The 21,819-nt window shown below is 40.9% G+C and overlaps 3 protein-coding genes across 3 annotated transcripts; 1 reads left to right on the forward strand and 2 right to left on the reverse strand.

Moving 5' to 3' along the window:
- Positions 1–906: 906 nt before the first annotated feature.
- LOC129597687 (ras-related protein Rab-11B-like) lies at positions 907–21,263 on the reverse strand. Its single transcript, XM_055495333.1, has 6 exons — positions 21,052–21,263; positions 2,432–2,494; positions 2,119–2,262; positions 1,964–2,016; positions 1,571–1,764; positions 907–1,449 (listed from the first exon to the last, which is right to left on the reverse strand). Exons 2-6 carry the CDS (start codon positions 2,453–2,455, stop codon positions 1,232–1,234), a joined length of 633 nt encoding a protein of 210 aa, XP_055351308.1. The 5' UTR covers positions 2,456–2,494; positions 21,052–21,263; the 3' UTR covers positions 907–1,231.
- On the forward strand, positions 3,779–7,668 carry LOC129597685 (uncharacterized). The gene is made up of 2 exons (XM_055495331.1): positions 3,779–7,499; positions 7,564–7,668. The coding sequence occupies exons 1-2, from the start codon at positions 3,871–3,873 to the stop codon at positions 7,565–7,567; spliced, it is 3,633 nt and encodes a 1,210-aa protein (XP_055351306.1). The 5' UTR covers positions 3,779–3,870; the 3' UTR covers positions 7,568–7,668.
- Positions 15,946–17,496, reverse strand: LOC129597686 (uncharacterized). The gene is made up of 2 exons (XM_055495332.1): positions 16,055–17,496; positions 15,946–15,991 (listed from the first exon to the last, which is right to left on the reverse strand). The coding sequence occupies exons 1-2, from the start codon at positions 17,455–17,457 to the stop codon at positions 15,988–15,990; spliced, it is 1,407 nt and encodes a 468-aa protein (XP_055351307.1). The 5' UTR covers positions 17,458–17,496; the 3' UTR covers positions 15,946–15,987.
- Positions 21,264–21,819: the final 556 nt, after the last annotated feature.

Raw genomic sequence — 21,819 nt, forward strand, 5'->3', positions numbered from 1 at the left:
CGAGAATGCAGACTGGCAGTGTGTCATTTTGACGTCACTAACATACAGGGATTTTACGGTGCGCCAACAGGAGAACTACGCATTCGCTCTGTTTCTGTTCGTGTGCTGTCATATGAGCGGTGGTGTGATACCGTGGTAATAGCACTGTCGCTTAATTTAAGAATATCGTAAATATTTTTATCACACGTTTTTTTCTCGTTTGAAGAGGATAGTTTACTGTAAATTTTCATGTACCTGCCCAATTAACAAACATCATAGTTTGCGAAAGCGCGCTGTTTAAAAAGTGCCGGGATAAGCACTTGTTGTTATGGGCCTACGATGACTTCCCGGCGCGCCTTAGGCGCACGGCTCCCAACCGCCACAGGGCGCCATCCGGGCGAGAATCGTCAATATCCGTTGTACCCATCGTACTACGTGCGTCGTGCGTAGTATCGTACAGTACCGGTATCAATAAAAATAATATCGTTTCTACTTGTTAGTTGTTAGTACCGTTCTTTAATACGTTTTAGAGCCGAGATTATTAATTTAAAAAATTAAAACTTAAAAAATATTATTAAAAAAGTAAAAATTATTAAAAATTGAAATTATTAAAAAATTATTAAAAAAAACATTTGTGTCGTACGTAAGAAAACGAACGAGATTATTAAAAAAGTAAAAATGTATTATATTATTATTAATAAAGCATCATAATATTGTGCAGATTGTGATGGGGTACTGTATTTATGCAGTACTGAAGAAGTCATACCTAAGTCTACTGGTCAATTCTGGTCAAAATAATATTACTTTCTGATGGGTTGACTTGTCGATATTACTATAAAAAATCTAATTTCTTATGGTTTTTTTATTTAAAGAATATTAGATCACCAACACGACAACATCAAGACCACCGAACCGAAGTGACCAATGAAACTGCAGCGCGGAGAGTTTGGACTTTAATGTAACCGTATACCGGTGCCTAAGACAGTACAAAATATTTTGTAGACAAGTAAAAACTACACATGGTTGGCTAATCCTGACATTTTCGCAGTTCCGGGTTGAAAACTGAATGTTAAGAAACGTTAAGACTTAGTATGTAGTAGTAAGACTTGTGTAACGGACCTACGGTGAGCGTTAACGCTCAAACGTCAACGTTGATGTTTGAAGTATACATAGTACTATTACATACCCTTCCAACAAATTTAGAACGACCTTTTCAAGCATTCATAAAAAATTCCACGCTGATGTTAACACTTTAGCAGCCGCACTGTTGACTGTTTTTTATTGGGCCGTCTTGTGGAGAAATGAAACTATTGTTGGGATCGCTCCCAACGGACTTCCGGTTTCCATTTTTCGGATGGATCTGGCCCGATACCATCCTGTTATAAATGTCTGTCACGGTGTTCAGAAATGCGTTTTCAACATTTGTCGAATCCAACGCCGAAGTCTCAATGAAGGAGAGTTTGTGCCTTTCTGCAATATTCGTTTTCATGTTTATAGTGCTATTAAATTATGGACAAAGCAGTCGTAAAGCTCTGGTAAATTTACAGTACTAAGTCAGTTGGTTTATGAAGGTGGGAAATTAAAGTCTCACCAGCAAGCTGTTTCCCTTCTTCCTGTTGTACAGCTCTAAGGTGTCGCAAATCACTTTTATTTCCGACCAACATAATGGCGACATTTTGATCCGCATTGTCCCAAACCTCCTTTAACCATCGCTCTACGCTTTCAAAGCTTGTGCGTTTTGTAATATCATACACTAGCAGCGCTCCAGCTGCACCTCGATAATAGCTAAAGAAACAGAAAAATCGATATTATAATTATAGTATTAGGTACACGACAAATTGTGCCGACTAACCGATAAGTATATTACAATGACACCAACCCAGGTGAATTTAATAGCAGTTACACTGTTCCATAAAATTTTTCCATACCAGCGTAATTTCGTGCGTGCATTGCAACAGTTCCTTTTATACCGGATCTTACTTACGCATTGATAACTGCTCGAAAGCGTTCTTGACCGGCAGTATCCCAAATCTGCGCCTATATATCCAGAAAATCGCCGTAGTACACAGCTTTATTACATTATTAATGATTCAACGTGGACAAGGCCAGCAAGTAACTGATGAAAAATGCCTTTATCACCTGGACGGATTTCCCGGCGATTTTAAGGGATCGTATTGAGAACTCCACACCAATAGTAACTTTGCTATCATGATTGAATTCGTTATGGCTAAACCGCGATAACAGATTCGTTTTCCCCACCCCGGAATCCCCCGACGAGTACAACTGCAATAAATGAAATATGTTACACAAATACCGTTGCTTCTCCTTTTTAACTGTAACTGTCTGTAAGTATCTCAAATGGAACTTCTTGAAAGGAATCAAAAATCTTCTGATTTATAAGCCTTTCTTGCATTAACGTTAAATGTTGCATGTTGAGTTTTCGCGCACTAACCTTTAAAAATAAAATCATGTCCATCCTCTTCTCTGTTCATATTTACGGGAAAACTGATTCGACCTGAGAAGAGTAACGGGTGATATGGAATAAAATCTATTTTACATATTTTATCTAATTTTTATATTTATTACGTAAAATAACTATCTAACTTATATTTTATTACTACTTTTGCTCTTCTCTGAGTTAAGATTGTGTTTTAATATGAATGCTCGTGATTTGACATATGTCTTTTACATAGGCATCTCATTATGCGCAAGTTTGGGTGAAGATTGTGTTTTAATGATTCTCGTACACATGTTTCCTTGGCGTCTGATCTGTCAAAACATGCTCATTCCTTAATAACTCACAACACACAGTTTCTTTAGATATCTAACTGCTGGTATACTCTCATGTCGTATCCTAGGGGGTACAGATTACTTACAAACATCTGAACATTTTGTTTCTACCTACTCATATTATTCGTACAGTTCTGCAACATACTCATTTCTAAGATACATCTGACTGTTGTATGTATGCCAGTTTCCATAAACATCTCATTGTCCGCAAGTGTGTAAGGCCCAAAACGTTTTTACAGTGCGTATCTTTCACAAACATCTGACGAGCTGCGTGCACTTTTGTTGCACGTTATTTGTTTGATTGTGCACAATTTTCATGAACTTTGCGATTTTAGCACACGTATCGCAATTGTCATCTGTGATCTGTCAGTTTCTGTAGACATTTAACCACGCACACGTCCATACGCTATTCTTCGTGCCTCTAAGTCTCGACATTTCTGTCGACAACTGCATTTCTATCTGAACGGGCGTCGTACAATTGCCATATTAAACAGTACACTTGCACTGAAGACTCTAAAACCATCCATCAAACTGCATGTTCTGCCCTTTGGCAACTTAGACTACACAATTTTTCATAGGAAACTGTAAAAAAGTTGCAGTAGATGTGAAGCTGCATAGCTTATAGTAAAAGGTATTTAGCACGCTTTGTATTCCATTCTCGTCTCATTGATTGTTTTGTTCCTAAAGGTTTTCTTTTTTTGTTTTCGAGCTAAGCATTTATGTGTTAACTGGATTACTGGCCGTTACCCGCCATTTGCTATTGTTGTGCTTGCGGATTACTAATCGCAGGTAAGCAGAAACCATGTTTAACTTGGATGAAGTTTTGCGCTTTTATGCCGAGTTTCTGCAACAATGGTTGCATGAAAACTGGCCAGAAAAGGCAGAAGGGCTGTTTTCTCTCGATGCAATTGCCAATCTGTACGGGAAACAAAAGCTCATTCGTGAATACCGGGAAGCTAACGCCATACAGAGCGGTGGATCAAGGGACTGGAATCCACAGACTGGACAAAGTACTTTACTCTGGAAAAGATCAACGAAAAGCAAACAAAGAAATTTTCAACATCGGAAATCACGTATCGCGTTAAAATCGAAAACCTCAATATGAAATTCGATCCTGTCACCTCAATGGAAGCAATGCCCAAAGTGTTCGAAGCTATATTCAGTGTCATTACGAAAGAATTCGGACCAGACGACAGAATCGTCATCCTTCTCTCCAGTCATACACTCAACCGCAAAGCTGATCTTCATATGAAAAGGTTACAAGATTTCAAGATTGACGACCTTATGGATATGATGGTCATGATTAATTCAAGCAACTCATTCTGCATCGACGAAAGTTTTCAAATTACAATTGTTCGGACCGTAATACCGGCTGGTGGAAGAAGAAGAAAACATATCCATACTACGGTTGACCGAAAACGATTCAGCTCGTCTATTGTTACAGTGACAACAGGAAACAACCTTTGCTTACCTGCAGCATTGGCGCTCGGTCATTTCAGAAACACTCATGATGTCAGCGGCAAAGACAAGATGAAATGGAAAGCTTTAACTAATCCTAGAGGGCGTAAGTTGGAAAAACTCGCGTGTCAGTTGGTCCAAGATGCGGGTCTCACTATTGGAAAAATGTTTGGGTTGGAAGATTTGCCGGCTTTTCAACGCGTTTTAAAGTGTCAAGTCAAGGTTATTTCTGTGCAGGAAGGAAACACTCTTATCGCTCAAGTGCCGGAGAAGAAGAAACCGGGAATGAAGCAGATTTACTTAATGTACGATAAAAATCATTTCGATCTGATAACTAAACCATCTGGATACCACATGCAGAGTTATTATTGCACAAACTGCGATCAAGGATACGGCCGAAAGACAGATCATCGCTGTGAACAGAGATGCAACATGTGTTATCGCAGTAAAAGCGATTGCAAGGCCAGTGACCCAAAGTTATGCCCCGATTGTGGACGAACTTTCACCAACAAAGAGTGCTTTGATGTGCACAAGACTTTACGAAAAAATGGAAGGACGCTTTGCGAGGATCTTTTCATCTGCTCCAAGTGCAACAAGTTTGTGAATATGCTCAATCGCCCGGATCAGGTTCATAACTGTGACGAAATGTACTGCTCAACCTGCAAAGACTGGGTGCCTCAAAATTCGCATAAATGTTACTTCCAACCTCTTGAACCAGAAGAATTGGATGCTAATCCGAAGTACATTTTCTTTGATTTCGAAACTTACACGTCGGTCGATGGTACTCACATTCCAAACTACGTCGTCGCGCAGTATTGCTGCGGAAAGGAATATCGTTTTCCTCCTGATGGTACTCCTCTAGCCGGTTATGATGTCATCGCAAACTTTTGCAAATGGCTTTTCCGTGAAGAGCATCGTGGCTACACGATAATTGCGCACAATCTGCGAGGATACGATGGACATTTCATTTTGGCCCACATGATAGACAATAACTTGAAGCCGGACATTCTTTGCCGTGGTAGTCAGCTGCTGAATATTCGCTACAAAGCTTTGGACATGAACGCCGTGGATACGCTTAACTTTGTGCAGCTGGCTTTGTCTAAATTTCCTAAAGCGGTCGGTCTTAAATCTGATGAGAAGAAAGGTGACTTCCCTCACAAAATTAATCAGCCGGAAAATTGGGATAAAATTATTCCCTTCCCAAACCCGTCTTCTTACGGTATCGAAGCAATGTGTGCCGCCAAGCAGGTCGAATTCTTTAAATGGTATACAGGCGAAAAAACAAGAAGCAAGGACGTTTTTGACTTTCGGCAGCAGTTAACCAGCTACTGTTCAATGGACGTGTCAGTTTTGCGGAAATGTGCCTTAAAATTCCGAGATGATTTTATGGCTCTAGCGTGCATTGATCCCTTTAAATCCGTAACCATTGCTTCAGCTTGTTTGAAATTTTTTCGAACTTTTAATCTCCGGAAGGAAGAAATCGGAGTCATTTCAGCTCACGGTTACCAAACCAACAGAATAACCAGCATGGAAGCAACTCAGTGGCTGACCTGGGTTAACAAAACAGAAGCTGATTGGCGAATCGAGCATGGGCGAAATGGAAAAGAGAAACGTATTAATGATTATTTTGTGGACGGCTACGATCAAGTTACCAACACGGTTTACGAATACAACGGATGCGTTTTTCATGGACATCCGGACTGCACCAACGCAAATGACCGTTCACCTTTTTCAAACAAGACTATGCAAGAAGTTTACGAAGAATACCGGATCAAAGTTTGTTCTATAAAAGCTCGGGGCTTCAACTTTGTGGAAATGTGGTCATGCCAGTGGCGCGAGCAGTTAAAAGATCCAAGCATTCGGCAGTATATGAACGATATGTCCCTCCGCAGTCCTCTTCAACCAAAAGAAGCATTTAAAGGCGGCCGTACTAACGCAAACAGGCTACTTTACGAATGCGGTCCGAATGAGAAGATCCATCACTATGATATCGTCTCTTTGTATTCTTATGTCAACAAGAATTGTGTGTATCCAATCGGGCATCCGAAAATTATAACAGCAGACTTTAAGGATATAAGCGAATATTTTGGATTTGTAAAGTGTACAGTGCTTGCGCCGGGACAGTGCTTATTTCCTGTTTTGCCTGCAACTATAAATGGAAAGTTAATCTTCGCACTCTGCAGTAAATGTGCAGAGCTTCGGCAAAACGATTTTTGCACGCATGGCGACAAGGAGCGATTGCTGGAAGGTGTGTGGACTACTCCCGAACTGCATCATGCGATTTTACGTGGGTACAAAGTTGTTGCTGTTCATGAAGTCTGGCATTGGGAAATACGGAAAGAAAAATTGTTTGAAGACTTTGTTAACACATTCCTCAAAGAAAAAATTCAGGCAAGTGGATGGCCAAGTAACTGCACCACTGAAGCGGAACGGTTGGAGTTTGTCATAAAAGTGAAGGACGTGGAAGGTATTGAACTGGATTCCTCGCAAATCGAAGACAATCCAGGCCGAAAAGCAGTTGCAAAGTTGATGCTGAACTCATTCTGGGGCAAATTCGGACAAAATGACAATCTTCATCAGACGAAAATTTTCTTCAAGCCGAAAGATTACTATGACTTCCTCGTATCAAAATCTACCTGGATCCACAATGTCCATATCTTCAGTCCTGAATGTGTCATGGCAACTATTTCCAAAATCGACGACTATCTAGAAGGATCGTACACCGCCAATATCCCTATCGCAGCCTTTACGACGAGTTATGCCCGGCTGAAACTTTTGGATATGCTTGAGAAGTTAGGTGAACGAGTACTTTATTTTGACACAGATTCCGTTATTTTTGTTCAGCGGTCAGGCGAGTGGCAGCCACCAACAGGTACGATGCTTGGAGAATGGAGCAATCAGTTAGAATCGGGAGAGAGTCATATTGTCAAGTTTATTTCTCTGGGGCCCAAAGTTTATTATTACGAAACAGATACAGGAAGGATAGAAAGTAAAATTAAAGGCTTTACTCAAAATGGATATACGGAGAATATCCTAGCCGATTCTGGGGAAGGGCTGGTTCAAACAGGCCAGAGTATGGACTACAACCTTTGGAAATCGCTCTTGAAGAATGATGGCCAAACGGTGCGCGTTGTCTATCCCGAAACCATCAAAAGAAATGTCAACACTCATGAAATCAGCACCGTTCAACTGACGAAAACTCTCAGGCGAGTATACGATAAACGGATGCTGTTGGATGATTATAGTACTTTACCGTTTGGAACTCGCATGGAGTAAGTTAGAGTGTTCTTTCTGTACTTGTACAAAAAAAAAATTCGCACTATTTTTTTTTGCCAGCTAGCGCGCCATATTCGAAGGGATGCGCAGGGACATGATGTCGTTGGAGCAAGTGTCGTAGTTTTCGATTTTGCAGTTTGTAACTGTTAGCATATAATAGAAGCCAAAAAAAAAACATTTACATAAAAAAAGCAAAAAAAAAAGAGGGCGAATGCCCCAAATCTGTACCGGCTTTAGCTTGTCTGCGGCCAGGTTGAAATCGTTATGGCTTTGGGCTTCGTCGCTGAAACAAAAGCCGCTAGCGGTAATATTTGGTGCTGCTGTATTATGGTGTTATATAACTGCATGGAAGCAACCACAAAATATGATGAAACGGGGAGTAAATTGGCAGTGCAAGGTACTGCATCGAATATACTAGAAGAATAATGTGAGATACCAAAATCGGAAGAATGGTTAGCAAATGCGACCAGATGATGCGCGTTCCGTTCATTGAGCTTGTATTCAAATCGAAACATATGTAAAAATCTACGGAAACTCATATGAAAAACTTCCGTTTTGCAACATTTCGCTGCAAAAACTTGTAGTTTTCCGTAGTCAAAAAAAACGGAGGCTTTCGTTTTGGGATTCTCATTGACTTAACATACATTTTCGTAACTTTTAGGGAGTTTTTCGTTTTCACTTTTGGGAGTTTTTTGCTTCAGTTTCTTTGTTTTGTAAAACTTCCATTTCCGCACTAGCAAAAGAAATAAATATATTGACTTACTTTCACGCTTTTTGAAGAACGACAATCCATCTTACGCACATGTTCAAAGTGGCATTTCTAACTTGCATGTTTGCCGTGACATTTTCCAACTTCGTTGCATGTTTGCCGTTACATTTCCAACTTTGTTGCATGTTTGACATGACATTTTCAACTTTCTTGCATGTTTGACGTGACGTTTCTAACTTTATTGCATGTTTGCCGTGACATTTCCAACTTTCTTGTATGTTTCACGTGACAGTTCTAACTTCCCTGCATATTTGCCGTGACATTCCTAACTTTCTTAGATGTTTCACGTGACATTTCTAACTTTGTTTCATATTTGACATGACAATCCCAACTTTCTTGCATGTTTGCCGTGACATTTCCAACTTTTCTGCATGTTTCCCGTGACATTTCTAACTTCACTGCATGTTTGCCGTGACATTCCTAAATTTTCTGCATATTTGGCGTGACATTTCTAACTTCACTGCATGTTTGCGTTTGCCGTGACATTTCTAACTTCACTGCATGTTTGCCGTGACATTTCTAACTTCACTGCATGTTTGCCGTGACATTCCTAAATTTTCTGCATGTTTGGCATTTCTAACTTTCGCGTTGCATTTCAACTTTGTTGCATGTTTGACGTGACATTCCCAACTTTTTTGCATATTTGCCGTGACATTCCCAACATTGTTGCATGTTTGCCGTGAAATTTCCAACTTTGTTGCATGTTTGCCATGACATTTCCAACTATGTAGCACTTGTGACGTGACATTCCCAAGTCCCTTGCATATGTGACACGACATTTTATGCTTTCCCACAAGTCAAGTATAATATTTTTGGCTTCTTTAAATGTTTTGGTACGGCACTCTGAACTTCCAACAGGTTTAGTGTGATATGCTCAAGTTTTGCAATCGTTTCTTTTTTCGATATGAATTAAATGCATGTTTGGCGCAAGTCAGCTGATTACACATCAGTAGGTTACACTAATGATGGGAACGGAATGCACACCTGGCGTCAGTTAGACGTTGGAATGCGGTGATTATCGCAAATGTAAGGGGACACCGACAGTAATCATGGGAACGGAATGCATGTTTGGCGCAAGTCAGCTAATTACACATCAGTAGGTTACACTAATGATGGGAACGGAATGCACACTTGGCGCCAGTTAGAAGTTGGAATGTGGTAATTATCGCAAATGTAAGGGGGCACCGACAGTAATCATGGGAACGGAATGCACGTTTGGCGTCAGTCAGACAATTACACATCGTTAAGTTACACTAATGATGGGAACAGAATGCACACCTGGCGTCAGTTAGACGTTGGAATGCGGTGTTTATCGCAAATGTAAGGGGACACCGACAGTAATCATGGGAACGGAATGCATGTTTGGCGCAAGTCAGCTAATTACACATCAGTAGGTTACACTAATGATGGGAACGGAATGCACACTTGGCGCCAGTTAGAAGTTGGAATGTGGTAATTATCGCAAATGTAAGGGGGCACCGACAGTAATCATGGGAACGGAATGCACGTTTGGCGTCAGTCAGACAATTACACATCGTTAAGTTACACTAATGATGGGAACGGAATGCACACCTGGCGTCAGTTAGACGTTGGAATGCGGTGATTATCGCAAATGTAAGGGGACACCGACAGTAATCATGGGAACGGAATGCATGTTTGGCGTCAGTCAGATAATTACACATCGTTAAGTTACACTAATGATGGGAACGGAATGCACACCTGGCGTCAGTTAGACGTTGGAATGCGGTGATTATCGTAAATGTAAGGGGGGCACCGACAATAAACATGAGAACGCAATGCATGTTTGGCGCAAGTCAGCTAATTATACATCAGCAGGTTACACTAATGATGGGAACGGAATGCACACCTGGCGTCAGTTAGAAGTTGGAATGTGGTAATTATCGCAGTTGTATGGTTACACCGACATTAATCATGGGAACGGAATGCATGTTTGGCGCCAGTCATATAATTGCACATCGTTAAGTTACACTAATCATGGGAACGGAATGCACACCTGGCGTCAGTTAGACGTTAGAATCTGGTAATTATCGCAAATGTAAGAAGACACCGACAGTAATCATGGAAACGGAATGCTTGTTTTGCGCAAGTCAGGTGCATTCCCGCTCACTTTTCCTTATGCCTGATGCGACATTTTAGACTTTCTTACAAGTTTGGCGTGACATTCTCAAGAGTTTCGAAGTTATGCTATCATGTCTGGCACCAGTGCAGGTGCACTCCCATTCTCTTGCTTATGCTTGACAAAGCTTTCTTAACTTTCTTACGTGGTCGACGCGACATTCACAACTCTCGTACATGTTTGACGTGGCACTCCCAACTTTCTTACATGATTGATTGCTTTCTTGCATGTTTGACAAGGCATTCACCACTTTCTTGCTTTTTGACATGGCATTCTTAATAATTTTGTTATACATGACGCCAGCGTAGTTACATCCACAACTTTCCCGCATGATTGACGCGACATTCTCGGGAATTTCGTTGCTATGTCAACATCCCAGTAAAGGCATTCCCACTCACTTTTCTTTATGCCTGGCGCGTCTCCACAAGAGTGGCGCGACAGCTTGAAGTCTTTTGTCGTTATGTCAATAAGCTTGGCGTTAGTTCAGATGCATTCCCACTGTCTTTGTTATGTCTGACGCGGCATTCTCAGCTTTATCATAGGCTTGACGCAACATTAATAAATTTCTCACACGTTTTCGCGCGTTATTCTCGACTTTCTTATCACTGTGACGCGATATTCTAATCTTTATACATGTATGACTCGACATTCTCAATTTTATCTCGTGCTGGGCACTGCAATTTCACATGTTTTGACACGACATTCAACTTTCCAGTTTGTGCATTATGTTTCGGAAACGTTCAGGATGATGCATACTGTGTACAACTTTGCCATTCCTGAAGCAAATTTTTTTTTTTGACCTTTCATGACCTTTTTTGCATGATGTCTGAAGTCGCAACCGATTGAGCATTTGGCACAACTTTGCATTCTCAACATTTCTACACAAAAATGTATAGGTGACCTTTCCGTGACCTTTCTGCATGGTGCCTGAAGTCGGAACCCATTGGGTATTTGGCACAACTTTGCATGTGAGTTAACTCTTTGTTCAAAAGGATTCAGACGTTGTCGTAATCATCCATTGCTTCCATTCAGTACTGTCGCGTTTTCAGCAGGACAGTACTGAATGGAAGCAATGGATGATTACGGCAACGTCTGAATCCTTTTGAACAAAGAGTTAACTCACATGCTTTAGTGTCAACATCTTCCTGGCCCATAGCATCGCAGACTTTGACGTTGCCGTAATCATCCATTGTTTCGATTCAGTGCTGGCCTCTCGATCTTTTTGATAATTATGACCAGAGGCAAATTTTGAACAAAGTTCGAATTGAAAATAATAAAAAACGCAAATAATTTGGTTTGAGAGTGTTACTTTGGCTTGTTCAAGATGCAAAGTTGTACTGAATACCCCAACAAAACCGACTTCAGACATGAAAAAAAAAATTTAGGAAAGGTCGCACAAAAATTTTACTACAGGATTGTCGAGGAGGCAAAATTATACTGAATGCACAAACAAAACCGACTTCAGACACAATGCAGAAAGGTTAAAAAAAGGTCACAAAAAAAAAAGTTCTGCATAAAAATTTTCTGGATGCAAAGTTGTACCAATGCCTAATCGGTTGCGACTTCAGAAACCATGTTCAAAGGTCACGGAAAGGTCACCTGTGGATTTTTGTGTAGAAATGTTTAGGATGCAAAGTTGTGCCAATTGTCCAATGGGTTCCGACTTCAGACATCATGCAGAAAGGTCACAAAAAGGTCACCTATAAATTGTGTGTAGAAAGGTTGAGGATGCAAAGTTGTGCCAAATACCCAATGGGTTCCGACTTCAGGCACCATGCAGAAAGGTCACGGAAAGGTCACCTATACATTTTTGTGTAGAAATGTTGAGGATGCAAAGTTGTGCCAAATGCTCAATCGGTTGCGACTTCAGACATCATGCAAAAAGGGTCATGAAAGGTCAAAAAAAAAAATTTGCTACAGGAATGGCAAAGTTGTACACAGTATGCATCATCATGAACGTTTCCAAAACATAATGCACAAACTGGAAAGTTGAATGTCGTGGCAAAACATGTGAAATTGCAGTGCCCAGCACGAGATAAAATTGAGAATGTCGAGTCATACATGTATAAAGATTAGAATATCGCGTCACAGTGATAAGAAAGTCGAGAATAACGCGCGAAAACGTGTGAGAAATTTATTAATGTTGCGTCAAGCCTATGATAAAGCTGAGAATGCCGCGTCAGACATAACAAAGACAGTGGGAATGCATCTGAACTAACGCCAAGCTTATTGACATAACGACAAAAGACTTCAAGCTGTCGCGCCACTCTTGTGGAGACGCGCCAGGCATAAAGAAAAGTGAGTGGGAATGCCTTTACTGGGATGTTGACATAGCAACGAAATTCCCGAGAATGTCGCGTCAATCATGCGGGAAAGTTGTGGATGTAACTACGCTGGCGTCATGTATAACAAAATTATTAAGAATGCCATGTCAAAAGCAAGAAAGTGGTGAATGCCTTGTCAAACATGCAAGAAAGCAATCAATCATGTAAGAAAGTTGGGAGTGCCACGTCAAACATGTACGAGAGTTGTGAATGTCGCGTCGACCACGTAAGAAAGTTAAGAAAGCTTTGTCAAGCATAAGCAAGAGAATGGGAGTGCACCTGCACTGGTGCCAGACATGATAGCATAACTTCGAAACTCTTGAGAATGTCACGCCAAACTTGTAAGAAAGTCTAAAATGTCGCATCAGGCATAAGGAAAAGTGAGCGGAATGCACCTGACTTGCGCAAAACAAGCATTCCGTTTCCATGATTACTGTCGGTGTCTTCTTACATTTGCGATAATTACCAGATTCTAACGTCTAACTGACGCCAGGTGTGCATTCCGTTCCCATGATTAGTGTAACTTAACGATGTGCAATTATATGACTGGCGCCAAACATGCATTCCGTTCCCATGATTAATGTCGGTGTAACCATACAACTGCGATAATTACCACATTCCAACTTCTAACTGACGCCAGGTGTGCATTCCGTTCCCATCATTAGTGTAACCTGCTGATGTATAATTAGCTGACTTGCGCCAAACATGCATTGCGTTCTCATGTTTATTGTCGGTGCCCCCCTTACATTTACGATAATCACCGCATTCCAACGTCTAACTGACGCCAGGTGTGCATTCCGTTCCCATCATTAGTGTAACTTAACGATGTGTAATTATCTGACTGACGCCAACCGTGCATTCCGTTCCCATGATTACTGTCGGTGTCCCCTTACATTTGCGATAATCACCGCATTCCAACGTCTAACTGACGCCAGGTGTGCATTCCGTTCCCATCATTAGTGTAACTTAACGATGTGTAATTGTCTGACTGACGCCAACCGTGCATTCCGTTCCCATGATTACTGTCGGTGCCCCCCTTACATTTGCGATAATTACCACATTCCAACTTCTAACTGGCGCCAAGTGTGCATTCCGTTCCCATCATTAGTGTAACCTACTGATGTGTAATTAGCTGACTTGCGCCAAACATGCATTCCGTTCCCATGATTACTGTCGGTGTCCCCTTACATTTGCGATAAACACCGCATTCCAACGTCTAACTGACGCCAGGTGTGCATTCTGTTCCCATCATTAGTGTAACTTAACGATGTGTAATTGTCTGACTGACGCCAAACGTGCATTCCGTTCCCATGATTACTGTCGGTGCCCCCTTACATTTGCGATAATTACCACATTCCAACTTCTAACTGGCGCCAGTGTGCATTCCGTTCCCATCATTAGTGTAACCTACTGATGTGTAATTAGCTGACTTGCGCCAAACATGCATTCCGTTCCCATGATTACTGTCGGTGTCCCCTTACATTTGCGATAATCACCGCATTCCAACGTCTAACTGACGCCAGGTGTGCATTCCGTTCCCATCATTAGTGTAACCTACTGATGTGTAATCAGCTGACTTGCGCCAAACATGCATTTAATTCATATCGAAAAAAGAAACGATTGCAAAACTTGAGCATATCACACTAAACCTGTTGGAAGTTCAGAGTGCCGTACCAAAACATTTAAAGAAGCCAAAAATATTATACTTGACTTGTGGGAAAGCATAAAATGTCGTGTCACATATGCAAGGGACTTGGGAATGTCACGTCACAAGTGCTACATAGTTGGAAATGTCATGCCAAACATGCAACAAAGTTGGAAATATCACGGCAAACATGCAACAATGTTGGAAATGTAACGGTAAACATGCAAGAAAGTTGGGATTGTCATGTCAAATATGCAACAAAAGTTAGAAATGCAACGCCAAACATGCAGAAAATTTGGGAATGTCACGCCAAACATGCAGAAAATTTAGGAATGTCACGGCAAACATGCAGTGAAGTTAGAAATGTCACGGCAAACATGCAGTGAAGTTAGAAATGTCACGCCAAACATGCAGAAAATTTAGGAATGTCACGGCAAACATGCAGTGAAGTTAGAAATGTCACGCCAAACATGCAGAAAATTTAGGAATGTCACGGCAAACATGCAGTGAAGTTAGAAATGTCACGGGAAACATGCAGAAAAGTTGGAAATGTCACGGCAAACATGCAAGAAAGTTGGGATTGTCATGTCAAATATGAAACAAAGTTAGAAATGTCACGTGAAACATCTAAGAAAGTTAGGAATGTCACGGCAAATATGCAGGGAAGTTAGAACTGTCACGTGAAACATACAAGAAAGTTGGAAATGTCACGGCAAACATGCAATAAAGTTGAAACGTCACGTCAAACATGCAAGAAAGTTGAAAATGTCATGTCAAACATGCAACAAAGTTGGAAATGTAACGGCAAACATGCAACGAAGTTGGAAAATGTCACGGCAAACATGCAAGTTAGAAATGTCACTTTGAACATGTGCGTAAGATGGATTGTCGTTCTTCAAAAAGCGTGAAAGTAAGTCAATATATTTATTTCTTTGCTAGTGCGGAAATGGAAGTTTTACAAAACAAAGAAACTGAAGCAAAAAACTCCCAAAAGTGAAAACGAAAAACTCCCTAAAAGTTACGAAAATGTATGTTAAGTCAATGAGAATCCCAAAACGAAAGCCTCCGTTTTTTTTGACTACGGAAAACTACAAGTTTTTGCAGCGAAATGTTGCAAAACGGAAGTTTTTCATATGAGTTTCCCGTAGATTTTTACATATGTTTCGATTTGAATACAAGCTCAATGAACGGAACGCGCATCATCTGGTCGCATTTGCTAACCATTCTTCCGATTTTGGTATCTCACATTATTCTTCTAGTATATTCGATGCAGTACCTTGCACTGCCAATTTACTCCCCGTTTCATCATATTTTGTGGTTGCTTCCATGCAGTTATATAACACCATAATACAGCAGCACCAAATATTACCGCTAGCGGCTTTTGTTTCAGCGACGAAGCCCAAAGCCATAACGATTTCAACCTGGCCGCAGACAAGCTAAAGCCGGTACAGATTTGGGGCATTCGCCCTCTTTTTTTTTGCTTTTTTTATGTAAATGTTTTTTTTTTGGCTTCCTATTATATGCTAACAGTTACAAACTGCAAAATCGAAAACTACGACACTTGCTCCAACGACATCATGTCCCTGCGCATCCCTTCGAATATGGCGCGCTAGCTGGCAAAAAAAAATAGTGCGAATTTTTTTTTGTACAAGTACAGAAAGAACACTCTAACTTACTCCATGCGAGTTCCAAACGGTAAAGTACTATAATCATCCAACAGCATCCGTTTATCGTATACTCGCCTGAGAGTTTTCGTCAGTTGAACGGTGCTGATTTCATGAGTGTTGACATTTCTTTTGATGGTTTCGGGATAGACAACGCGCACCGTTTGGCCATCATTCTTCAAGAGCGATTTCCAAAGGTTGTAGTCCATACTCTGGCCTGTTTGAACCAGCCCTTCCCCAGAATCGGCTAGGATATTCTCCGTATATCCATTTTGAGTAAAGCCTTTAATTTTACTTTCTATCCTTCCTGTATCTGTTTCGTAATAATAAACTTTGGGCCCCAGAGAAATAAACTTGACAATATGACTCTCTCCCGATTCTAACTGATTGCTCCATTCTCCAAGCATCGTACCTGTTGGTGGCTGCCACTCGCCTGACCGCTGAACAAAAATAACGGAATCTGTGTCAAAATAAAGTACTCGTTCACCTAACTTCTCAAGCATATCCAAAAGTTTCAGCCGGGCATAACTCGTCGTAAAGGCTGCGATAGGGATATTGGCGGTGTACGATCCTTCTAGATAGTCGTCGATTTTGGAAATAGTTGCCATGACACATTCAGGACTGAAGATATGGACATTGTGGATCCAGGTAGATTTTGATACGAGGAAGTCATAGTAATCTTTCGGCTTGAAGAAAATTTTCGTCTGATGAAGATTGTCATTTTGTCCGAATTTGCCCCAGAATGAGTTCAGCATCAACTTTGCAACTGCTTTTCGGCCTGGATTGTCTTCGATTTGCGAGGAATCCAGTTCAATACCCTCCACGTCCTTCACTTTTATGACAAACTCCAACCGTTCCGCTTCAGTGGTGCAGTTACTTGGCCATCCACTTGCCTGAATTTTTTCTTTGAGGAATGTGTTAACAAAGTCTTCAAACAATTTTTCTTTCCGTATTTCCCAATGCCAGACTTCATGAACAGCAACAACTTTGTACCCACGTAAAATCGCATGATGCAGTTCGGGAGTAGTCCACACACCTTCCAGCAATCGCTCCTTGTCGCCATGCGTGCAAAAATCGTTTTGCCGAAGCTCTGCACATTTACTGCAGAGTGCGAAGATTAACTTTCCATTTATAGTTGCAGGCAAAACAGGAAATAAGCACTGTCCCGGCGCAAGCACTGTACACTTTACAAATCCAAAATATTCGCTTATATCCTTAAAGTCTGCTGTTATAATTTTCGGATGCCCGATTGGATACACACAATTCTTGTTGACATAAGAATACAAAGAGACGATATCATAGTGATGGATCTTCTCATTCGGACCGCATTCGTAAAGTAGCCTGTTTGCGTTAGTACGGCCGCCTTTAAATGCTTCTTTTGGTTGAAGAGGACTGCGGAGGGACATATCGTTCATATACTGCCGAATGCTTGGATCTTTTAACTGCTCGCGCCACTGGCATGACCACATTTCCACAAAGTTGTTTTTATAGAACAAACTTTGATCCGGTATTCTTCGTAAACTTCTTGCATAGTCTTGTTTGAAAAAGGTGAACGGTCATTTGCGTTGGTGCAGTCCGGATGTCCATGAAAAACGCATCCGTTGTATTCGTAAACCGTGTTGGTAACTTGATCGTAGCCGTCCACAAAATAATCATTAATACGTTTCTCTTTTCCATTTCGCCCATGCTCGATTCGCCAATCAGCTTCTGTTTTGTTAACCCAGGTCAGCCACTGAGTTGCTTCCATGCTGGTTATTCTGTTGGTTTGGTAACCGTGAGCTGAAATGACTCCTGATTTCTTCCTTCCGGAGATTAAAAGTTCGAAAAATTTCAAACAAGCTGAAGCAATGGTTACGGATTTAAAGGGATCAATGCACGCTAGAGCCATAAAATCATCTCGGAATTTTAAGGCACATTTCCGCAAAACTGACACGTCCATTGAACAGTAGCTGGTTAACTGCTGCCGAAAGTCAAAACGTCCTTGCTTCTTGTTTTTTCGCCTGTATACCATTTAAAGAATTCGACCTGCTTGGCGGCACACATTGCTTCGATACCGTAAGAAGACGGGTTTGGGAAGGGAATAATTTTATCCCAATTTTCCGGCTGATTAATTTTGTGAGGGAAGTCACCTTTCTTCTCATCAGATTTAAGACCGACCGCTTTAGGAAATTTAGACAAAGCCAGCTGCACAAAGTTAAGCGTATCCACGGCGTTCATGTCCAAAGCTTTGTAGCGAATATTCAGCAGCTGACTACCACGGCAAAGAATGTCCGGCTTCAAGTTATTGTCTATCATGTGGGCCAAAATGAAATGTCCATCGTATCCTCGCAGATTGTGCGCAATTATCGTGTAGCCACGATGCTCTTCACGGAAAAGCCATTTGCAAAAGTTTGCGATGACATCATAACCGGCTAGAGGAGTACCATCAGGAGGAAAACGATATTCCTTTCCGCAGCAATACTGCGCGACGACGTAGTTTGGAATGTGAGTACCATCGACCGACGTGTAAGTTTCGAAATCAAAGAAAATGTACTTCGGATTAGCATCCAATTCTTCTGGTTCAAGAGGTTGGAAGTAACATTTATGCGAATTTTGAGGCACCCAGTCTTTGCAGGTTGAGCAGTACATTTCGTCACAGTTATGAACCTGATCCGGGCGATTGAGCATATTCACAAACTTGTTGCACTTGGAGCAGATGAAAAGATCCTCGCAAAGCGTCCTTCCATTTTTTCGTAAAGTCTTGTGCACATCAAAGCACTCTTTGTTGGTGAAAGTTCGTCCACAATCGGGGCATAACTTTGGGTCACTGGCCTTGCAATCGCTTTTACTGCGATAACACATGTTGCATCTCTGTTCACAGCGATGATCTGTCTTTCGGCCGTATCCTTGATCGCAGTTTGTGCAATAATAACTCTGCATGTGGTATCCAGATGGTTTAGTTATCAGATCGAAATGATTTTTATCGTACATTAAGTAAATCTGCTTCATTCCCGGTTTCTTCTTCTCCGGCACTTGAGCGATAAGAGTGTTTCCTTCCTGCACAGAAATAACCTTGACTTGACACTTTAAAACGCGTTGAAAAGCCGGCAAATCTTCCAACCCAAACATTTTTCCAATAGTGAGACCCGCATCTTGGACCAACTGACACGCGAGTTTTTTTCCAACTTACGCCCTCTAGGATTAGTTAAAGCTTTCCATTTCATCTTGTCTTTGCCGCTGACATCATGAGTGTTTCTGAAATGACCGAGCGCCAATGCTGCAGGTAAGCAAAGGTTGTTTCCTGTTGTCACTGTAACAATAGACGAGCTGAATCGTTTTCGGTCAACCGTAGTATGGATATGTTTTCTTCTTCTTCCACCAGCCGGTATTACGGTCCGAACAATTGTAATTTGAAAACTTTCGTCGATGCAGAATGAGTTGCTTGAATTAATCATGACCATCATATCCATAAGGTCGTCAATCTTGAAATCTTGTAACCTTTTCATATGAAGATCAGCTTTGCGGTTGAGTGTATGACTGGAGAGAAGGATGACGATTCTGTCGTCTGGTCCGAATTCTTTCGTAATGACACTGAATATAGCTTCGAACACTTTGGGCATTGCTTCCATTGAGGTGACAGGATCGAATTTCATATTGAGGTTTTCGATTTTAACGCGATACGTGATTTCCGATGTTGAAAATTTCTTTGTTTGCTTTTCGTTGATCTTTTCCAGAGTAAAGTACTTTGTCCAGTCTGTGGATTCCAGTCCCCTTGATCCACCGCTCTGTATGGCGTTAGCTTCCCGGTATTCACGAATGAGCTTTTGTTTCCCGTACAGATTGGCAATTGCATCGAGAGAAAACAGCCCTTCTGCCTTTTCTGGCCAGTTTTCATGCAACCATTGTTGCAGAAACTCGGCATAAAAGCGCAAAACTTCATCCAAGTTAAACATGGTTTCTGCTTACCTGCGATTAGTAATCCGCAAGCACAACAATAGCAAATGGCGGGTAACGGCCAGTAATCCAGTTAACACATAAATGCTTAGCTCGAAAACAAAAAAAGAAAACCTTTAGGAACAAAACAATCAATGAGACGAGAATGGAATACAAAGCGTGCTAAATACCTTTTACTATAAGCTATGCAGCTTCACATCTACTGCAACTTTTTTACAGTTTCCTATGAAAAATTGTGTAGTCTAAGTTGCCAAAGGGCAGAACATGCAGTTTGATGGATGGTTTTAGAGTCTTCAGTGCAAGTGTACTGTTTAATATGGCAATTGTACGACGCCCGTTCAGATAGAAATGCAGTTGTCGACAGAAATGTCGAGACTTAGAGGCACGAAGAATAGCGTATGGACGTGTGCGTGGTTAAATGTCTACAGAAACTGACAGATCACAGATGACAATTGCGATACGTGTGCTAAAATCGCAAAGTTCATGAAAATTGTGCACAATCAAACAAATAACGTGCAACAAAAGTGCACGCAGCTCGTCAGATGTTTGTGAAAGATACGCACTGTAAAAACGTTTTGGGCCTTACACACTTGCGGACAATGAGATGTTTATGGAAACTGGCATACATACAACAGTCAGATGTATCTTAGAAATGAGTATGTTGCAGAACTGTACGAATAATATGAGTAGGTAGAAACAAAATGTTCAGATGTTTGTAAGTAATCTGTACCCCCTAGGATACGACATGAGAGTATACCAGCAGTTAGATATCTAAAGAAACTGTGTGTTGTGAGTTATTAAGGAATGAGCATGTTTTGACAGATCAGACGCCAAGGAAACATGTGTACGAGAATCATTAAAACACAATCTTCACCCAAACTTGCGCATAATGAGATGCCTATGTAAAAGACATATGTCAAATCACGAGCATTCATATTAAAACACAATCTTAACTCAGAGAAGAGCAAAAGTAGTAATAAAATATAAGTTAGATAGTTATTTTACGTAATAAATATAAAAATTAGATAAAATATGTAAAATAGATTTTATTCCATATCACCCGTTACTCTTCTGACCTGTTTAAATAAAACGCAGAACGTGTTTGCAATTCTGCTTTAGTAAAAACCCATCAGCTGCAGTAATTTGACTCTGGACACTGCACTAGCCAGTGTCTGTTGAGTATAAAATTACTTTATTACAACAAGCACAAGCCATGTATTTGTTATCCTTTAATGTACATTTTCAACCAAGAAGGCAATTATCTGTAAATCAGTTTCTGCACTTAGAAAATTTGGTAGACCGTACAGACAGATGCATTCTAATTAGACTGTACGCATTACTACGCAAGGTTATTTGCTGCAGACGTCGGTAGTTTAAAGAACAGTGTTTTTACTGATTACACGAAAAAATGATAAGATAAGGATTTTTCCAATCGGCCAAAGGAGTTCGATGTGAGCTCTTGAGCTGCTAACTCGCTCATCATAAACAGATACTGCGTATGGCGATTAGACGAACAGCTATGACGTTTGTCGTTGAATCACTGGTAATTATGGTATATCGCACATTTACTAATTGTGGCGGCACGATGCGTATTTGTTGAGTTAGGTAACACATACTGTATCCACATAACTATAAGATCGTTAGCACTAGGTATACGATGCCAAAAAAACTCGTGCATGTCGAAATGCGTGTTGTAATTATACTCGTATAATTATCACTGCATGTCTACAGGAGGCTAAAAGGAAGTTGTAATACGAAGATTGTTTTAGGTCCTGTTGTTTGGCTGTTTTGGTTTTTTTTGTAGCGGTTGTTATATCTATATTATGTATGGTTCATGCTGTCTC

The sequence above is a fragment of the Paramacrobiotus metropolitanus genome, unplaced genomic scaffold (assembly GCF_019649055.1).
Source record: "Paramacrobiotus metropolitanus isolate TYO unplaced genomic scaffold, Prichtersi_v1.0 Parri_scaffold0000108, whole genome shotgun sequence".
In the NCBI taxonomy this organism is placed as follows: Eukaryota; Metazoa; Tardigrada; class Eutardigrada; order Parachela; family Macrobiotidae; genus Paramacrobiotus; species Paramacrobiotus metropolitanus.

What these genes read in the sequence shown, in the direction of transcription:
- LOC129597686 (XM_055495332.1), bottom strand. Translation starts at nt 17,457, where the DNA reads ATGAACGATATGTCCCTCCGCAGTCCTCTTCAACCAAAAGAAGCATTT.
- LOC129597685 (XM_055495331.1), top strand. Translation starts at nt 3,871, where the DNA reads ATGAAATTCGATCCTGTCACCTCAATGGAAGCAATGCCCAAAGTGTTC.
- LOC129597687 (XM_055495333.1), bottom strand. Translation starts at nt 2,455, where the DNA reads ATGGACATGATTTTATTTTTAAAG. An exon ending in TCGCCGGGAAATCCGTCCAG is followed by an intron (nt 2,017 to 2,118) that starts GTGATAAAGGCA and finishes CTGGATATATAG; the next exon opens with GCGCAGATTTGGGATACTGC. An exon ending in TTTCGAGCAGTTATCAATGC is followed by an intron (nt 1,765 to 1,963) that starts GTAAGTAAGATC and finishes CTGTTTCTTTAG; the next exon opens with CTATTATCGAGGTGCAGCTG.